The sequence below is a fragment of the Protomyctophum bolini genome, assembly GCF_963924005.1.
Source record: "Protomyctophum bolini genome assembly, chromosome: 4".
Taxonomy (NCBI): domain Eukaryota; kingdom Metazoa; phylum Chordata; class Actinopteri; order Myctophiformes; family Myctophidae; genus Protomyctophum; species Protomyctophum bolini.
Window position 1 is genome coordinate 51,493,114 of NC_137865.1, and position 7,500 is coordinate 51,500,613.

The window sequence follows — 7,500 nt, forward strand, 5'->3', positions numbered from 1 at the left end:
CTCTGTCTGGGAACGGGTCGTTTTCTCTGTCTGGGAACGGGTCGTTTTCTCTGTCTGGGAACGGGTCGTTTTCTCTGTCTGGGAACGGGTCGTTTTCTCTGTCTGGGAACGGGTCGTTTTCTCTGTCTGGGAACGGGTCGTTTTCTCTGTCTGGGAACGGGTCGTTTTCTCTGTCTGGGGAACGGGTCGTTTTCTCTGTCTGGGAACGGGTCGTTTTCTCTGTCTGGGGAACGGGTCGTTTTCTCTGTCTGGGGAACGGGTCGTTTTCTCTGTCTGGGAACGGGTCGTTTTCTCTGTCTGGGGAACGGGTCGTTTTCTCTGTCTGGGAACGGGTCGTTTTCTCTGTCTGGGAACGGGTCGTTTTCTCTGTCTGGGAACGGGTCGTTTTCTCTGTCTGGGAACGGGTCGTTTTCTCTGTCTGGGAACGGGTCGTTTTCTCTGTCTGGGAACGGGTCGTTTTCTCTGTCTGGGAACGGGTCGTTTTCTCTGTCTGGGAACGGGTCGTTTTCTCTGTCTGGGAACGGGTCGTTTTCTCTGTCTGGGAACGGGTCGTTTTCTCTGTCTGGGAACGGGTCGTTTTCTCTGTCTGGGAACGGGTCGTTTTCTCTGGAGACCATTTATATAGCGCCTTTATCCAAGGCACTTTACATAGATTGTGCATTACATTCACCCATTCACACACACATTCACACACCTTTAAATAGACTGTGCATTACATTCAACCATTCACACACACATTCACACACCTTTACATAGACTGTGCATTACATTCACCCACACATTCACACATTGAATGAAACTGAATACCGAATATAGGAAACAGTTGGCCCGAAAACCGAATACCGAATATCCGAATATGATTAATATTATATTATCTTTTTTCCTACCATTGCTGTCACGGCCGTACCTTAAAGCTATACCTGATTTATGGCAAAATAAATGGTTATGGCAAAACTTAACTTAAAAAATAATCACTATTATTATGGGTCCATAAAACATTTATCCAGCTCTTTTGAATGCATTAATTGCATACACTATTCAGTGATATATTTTCTGCCTATTCGGGCCGAAAACCGAATAGGCCGAAAATGCATTTTTTTAGCCATTTCCTGCCGAATATTTTCTGCGGCCGAATATTCGGTGCATCACTAGTACCAGTAAGACGCGCAAACGCGGGAAGCGAACGCAGCTGAGACCCTGCAGATCATGTCTGTCTGTCTGTGTGTCTGTCCCGCTGTTACTGTATATGTGGACCTGGCCCCTTTTGTGCCCATATATGGAGCCGATGATGCAACACACTCCATATTTGGACGTATAGTGGGACAGACAGACAGACAGACAGACAGACAGACAGACAGGCATGATCTGCTAGGTCTCATAGTAAGTGCTCACTGCGTTCGCAATAAATCCATGTCGTATAAATACGGTACGGTACGCGGCATCTTCAGTAGCTAAAGAGTGCAGAGGTCACGCCCCGGAAACAGCAGATCTACAAGCTCTCAACGCATCGCAGTGCGATGCGTTGAGAGCTTGTAGATCCGCTGTTTTCGATATTTTTCCTTCAAAAGCGCCCCTTTTTTTTAGGGGAATTTATAGGGCGATCGTTCTCGTAGTAAAAAAAAGTGTCGGATCCTGACCTGACATGAACTTGCGGAACAGACAGCAGGCGGTCATCTGGAGATCCTCCACTAGGGGGAAGGAGTCCATAGACCTGATGAGAAGACTGTAACACCTCGACCCCCCAGACATCAGGATCTCAACGTTACTGCCTGGAGAGAGAGAGAGAGAGAGACACTGTAACACATGGACCCCCCGGACATCAGGATCTCAACGTTACTGCCTGGAGAGAGAGAGAGAGAGAGAGAGAGACACTGTAACATGTTTCCATCGAAAGAAGTAGTAAAGTGTGCCGCTTGGGATATTATTTACATTATGAAGAGAGGACATATACAAAGAAATTATAATTTTGAGCGATGGAAATAAGTGAATTAGCACAACACCCCATAGCCCCATTCAATTCCCATTCACTGCAATGCAATTCATTGAGGGCTTATGGTAGGGGAAATAGCCAATAAGGAGCTTTTGCACAAAATAACACCTGGACCTCTTTGGTGGGGACGTAACAACTACAAAGAAAGGTAAGAAAGCCTTTTAGTATGGAATTCTCCTTTAATAAAACGGTGGCGTAAGTCTCAGGGTCATTCACTCAATAGGGTTGTACAACTTTGATACCTTTAGCACATTAAATAGTTTCACCTCAAATAATGAACGGTTGTATAATGTCTTTATGAAGTAATAACGATAAAGAATATTCTACTGCCAAAATAGTGTGTGGCTGATTCGGCCTTGGTCACACATAAACAAGATAATCTGAGGGCATAAATTTAAGCATAAAAAAGATAATCTGAGGGCATAAATTTAAGCATAAAAAAGATAATCTGAGGGCATAAATTTAAGCATAAACAAGATAATCTGAGGGCATACATTTAAGCATAAACAAGATAATCTGAGGGCATACATTTAAGCATAAGCAAGATAATCTGATGGCATAAATTTAAGCATAAGCAAGATAATCTGATGGCATAAATTTAAGCATAAAAAAGATAATCTGAGGGCATAAATTTAAGCATAAAAAAGATAATCTGAGGGCATAAATTTAAGCATAAACAAGAGAATCTGAGGGCATAAAGTTAACCCATTCAGGGCGGGAAACCCCTTTTGGTGTTTTAAAGCATTTTGTTATACTTTACCTGTTGAAAAATAGCAGATCTATACTAGCTACGAGCTTGAAGGTCTGCTGATTTTCAAAAACTGTGAAAATGTGCCTGAAATCTTTGAATAAATATATATTTGTTACAGAGCGATTTTTTTTTACTCAAATATTTGGGTCCCTGGAACAACACATTTCCAGATGGGGGGGGGGGTCGGCGGGCCAATTACACATATAATCTTGGGGGTCCTTGACATGAAAGGGTTTGAGCACCGCTGATATAGAAACATGAGGTTTTAAAGGTAGAGTAAGTGATTTCACTCAAAAAACCTTAGGTTTCGTTTTTGGCTGTGGGACCTAAGCCTTCGTCCAATCAGGATAGAGAGTCAAAAACGAAACCTAAGGTTTTTTTGACCCCCAGGGGTTAACAGGGGGCAGGGAGGAACTCCTTATATGGTCAGCACACTCTATAGTAGAGAGGATTATCACAACAAAACAAAAAAATAAGTGATATTTGAATTAAGTGAAATCACTGAATATACCTTTAACCCTGTGAGCACCACTGATATAGAAACAGGAGGTTTTAACCCTGTGAGCACCGCTGATATAGAAACAGGAGGTTTTAACCCTGTGAGCACCGCTGATATAGAAACAGGAGGTTTTAACCCTGTGAGCACCGCTGATATAGAAACATGAGGTTTTTCAGAAAACTGTCGTGATTCAGAAGATGTTGAATCGTTCCCAGGTCTAAATGGGTTAAGCATAAACAAGAGAATCTGAGGGCATAAACTTAAGCATGAACATAAACCAGACCACACAAATCAGCTACCGTCCTCACTTCACACTGTGGCCTAGAAGGAAATTATCAGTAGCATAAATATAATGTTTATTTATCCGCGGAATGGTTCTCGTTCCTCATGCATTCCCAGCAACGTTTCGGTGCACATTCATGAATGCAAACGCATGGCCGTGCTTCTGTTGTCAGAGGGGGTTGAATGAATGCCTTCGTCAAGTCACTTTGTTCTAGACCTTTACCCTTAAAGACGTATTATTACTGTATGCCCAATTTCCGAGATTTCAGAGATCATTTCATTCAGAGTGACTTCCAGTAAGTTCACCTCATAGCTCCATTACATCACTGGTTCCCAAACCTTTTTCATGTCAAGGTCCCCCAAAATGATACTCATTAGCCTGCGGACCCCCCATTGGACAAATATAAATTCCAAGGACCGCCAAGAAGAGAAGGTCCTTCAAAACCGCTCTCAAAGGGCACCTACGGACGGCTGCAATACGAAACTGGCCCCGGTAAAATCTGTTTTACCCCCACCCCTTTTCCCCCTCACTGTATATGTTTCTTTTCCCTTTTTGCTTCCTTTATGATGAATTCCTGTTCTGTTCTGTAACTATATAGAAGTGTCTATTTGTACGTCTCTAAATGTTTTGATGAATTGAACAAGGTGGACCCTGTTGTAAACAAGTGTAATATGCTTTACTGGGTCGTCCACTCACAGTTAACAGTCTTTGTATTGAGTTTGTCCTTGAAATGTATACTGTAATTCTGCAAAACTGTTAATAAATATTTCAATCAATCAATAGATCAATCTGTAGCCTACGGCTCTAGCAGTGATTTTCAACCATTTTCATTTCAAGGACCCCCAGTTTCACCTGAATTAGGCTATATGGTCCCCTATTTAATGGCATTTCTATATCAGGGACCCCAATATCATGTGTACACTCTCAGAGTTACAGACCCATAAGGGTCCATTTGGTTCCATTTGTACACTCTCAGAGTTACAGACCCATAAGAGTCCATTTGGTTCCATTTGTACACTCTCAGAGTTACAGACCCATAAGAGTCCATTTGGTTCCATTTGTACACTCTCAGAGTTACAGACCCATAAGGGTCCATTTGGTTCCATGTGTTACACTCTCAGAGTTACAGACCCATAAGGGTCCATTTGGTTCCATTTGTACACTCTCAGAGTTACAGACCCATAAGAGTCCATTTGGTTCCATTTGTACACTCTCAGAGTTACAGACCCATAAGGGTCCATTTGGTTCCATTTGTACACTCTCAGAGTTACAGACCCATAAGAGTCCATTTGGTTCCATTTGTACACTCTCAGAGTTACAGACCCATAAGAGTCCATTTGGTTCCATTTGTACACTCTCAGAGTTACAGACCCATAAGGGTCCATTTGGTTCCATGTGTTACACTCTCAGAGTTACAGACCCATAAGGGTCCATTTGGTTCCATTTGTACACTCTCAGAGTTACAGACCCATAAGAGTCCATTTGGTTCCATTTGTACACTCTCAGAGTTACAGACCCATAAGAGTCCATTTGGTTCCATTTGTACACTCTCAGAGTTACAGACCCATAAGAGTCCATTTGGTTCCATTTGTACACTCTCAGAGTTACAGACCCATAAGAGTCCATTTGGTTCCATTTGTACACTCTCAGAGTTACAGACCCATAAGGGTCCATTTGGTTCCATTTGTACACTCTCAGAGTTACAGACCCATAAGGGTCCATTTGGTTCCATTTGTACACTCTCAGAGTTACAGACCCATAAGAGTCCATTTGGTTCCATTTGTACACTCTCAGAGTTACAGACCCATAAGGGTCCATTTGGTTCCATTTGTACACTCTCAGAGTTACAGACCCATAAGGGTCCATTTGGTTCCATTTGTACACTCTCAGAGTTACAGACCCATAAGGGTCCATTTGGTTCCATTTGTACACTCTCAGAGTTACAGACCCATAAGGGTCCATTTGGTTCCATTTGTACACTCTCAGAGTTACAGACCCATAAGGGTCCATTTGGTTCCATTTGTACACTCTCAGAGTTACAGACCCATAAGAGTCCATTTGGTTCCATTTGTACACTCTCAGAGTTACAGACCCATAAGGGTCCATTTGGTTCCATGTGTTACACTCTCAGAGTTACAGACCCATAAGAGTCCATTTGGTTCCATTTGTACACTCTCAGAGTTACAGACCCATAAGAGTCCATTTGGTTCCATTTGTACACTCTCAGAGTTACAGACCCATAAGAGTCCATTTGGTTCCATTTGTACACTCTCAGAGTTACAGACCCATAAGGGTCCATTTGGTTCCATTTGTACACTCTCAGAGTTACAGACCCATAAGAGTCCATTTGGTTCCATTTGTACACTCTCAGAGTTACAGACCCATAAGGGTCCATTTGGTTCCATTTGTACACTCTCAGAGTTACAGACCCATAAGGGTCCATTTGGTTCCATTTGTACACTCTCAGAGTTACAGACCCATAAGGGTCCATTTGGTTCCATTTGTACACTCTCAGAGTTACAGACCCATAAGAGTCCATTTGGTTCCATTTGTACACTCTCAGAGTTACAGACCCATAAGGGTCCATTTGGTTCCATTTGTACACTCTCAGAGTTACAGACCCATAAGGGTCCATTTGGTTCCATTTGTACACTCTCAGAGTTACAGACCCATAAGGGTCCATTTGGTTCCATTTGTACACTCTCAGAGTTACAGACCCATAAGGGTCCATTTGGTTCCATTTGTACACTCTCAGAGTTACAGACCCATAAGGGTCCATTTGGTTCCATTTGTACACTCTCAGAGTTACAGACCCATAAGGGTCCATTTGGTTCCATTTGTACACTCTCAGAGTTACAGACCCATAAGAGTCCATTTGGTTCCATTTGTACACTCTCAGAGTTACAGACCCATAAGGGTCCATTTGGTTCCATGTGTTACACTCTCAGAGTTACAGACCCATAAGAGTCCATTTGGTTCCATTTGTACACTCTCAGAGTTACAGACCCATAAGAGTCCATTTGGTTCCATTTGTACACTCTCAGAGTTACAGACCCATAAGAGTCCATTTGGTTCCATTTGTACACTCTCAGAGTTACAGACCCATAAGGGTCCATTTGGTTCCATTTGTACACTCTCAGAGTTACAGACCCATAAGAGTCCATTTGGTTCCATTTGTACACTCTCAGAGTTACAGACCCATAAGAGTCCATTTGGTTCCATTTGTACACTCTCAGAGTTACAGACCCATAAGGGTCCATTTGGTTCCATTTGTACACTCTCAGAGTTACAGACCCATAAGAGTCCATTTGGTTCCATTTGTACACTCTCAGAGTTACAGACCCATAAGAGTCCATTTGGTTCCATTTGTACACTCTCAGAGTTACAGACCCATAAGAGTCCATTTGGTTCCATTTGTACACTCTCAGAGTTACAGACCCATAAGAGTCCATTTGGTTCCATTTGTACACTCTCAGAGTTACAGACCCATAAGGGTCCATTTGGTTCCATTTGTACACTCTCAGAGTTACAGACCCATAAGGGTCCATTTGGTTCCATTTGTACACTCTCAGAGTTACAGACCCATAAGAGTCCATTTGGTTCCATTTGTACACTCTCAGAGTTACAGACCCATAAGAGTCCATTTGGTTCCATTTGTACACTCTCAGAGTTACAGACCCATAAGGGTCCATTTGGTTCCATTTGTACACTCTCAGAGTTACAGACCCATAAGGGTCCATTTGGTTCCATTTGTACACTCTCAGAGTTACAGACCCATAAGGGTCCATTTGGTTCCATTTGTACACTCTCAGAGTTACAGACCCATAAGGGTCCATTTGGTTCCATTTGTACACTCTCAGAGTTACAGACCCATAAGGGTCCATTTGGTTCCATTTGTACACTCTCAGAGTTACAGACCCATAAGAGTCCATTTGGTTCCATTTGTACACTCTCAGAGTTACAGACCCATAAGAGTC

General features: G+C 42.7%; 1 protein-coding gene across 1 annotated transcript in view; it reads right to left on the reverse strand.

The window, feature by feature from the left end:
• Positions 1-7,500, reverse strand: part of lrrk2 (leucine-rich repeat kinase 2) — a 121,430-nt gene that overhangs the window by 98,884 nt on the left and 15,046 nt on the right. The window contains exon 7 of the mRNA XM_080760851.1: positions 1,638-1,769. Within this exon, the coding sequence (XP_080616977.1) occupies positions 1,638-1,769 (132 nt within the window). The remainder of the gene's footprint in view (positions 1-1,637; positions 1,770-7,500) is intronic.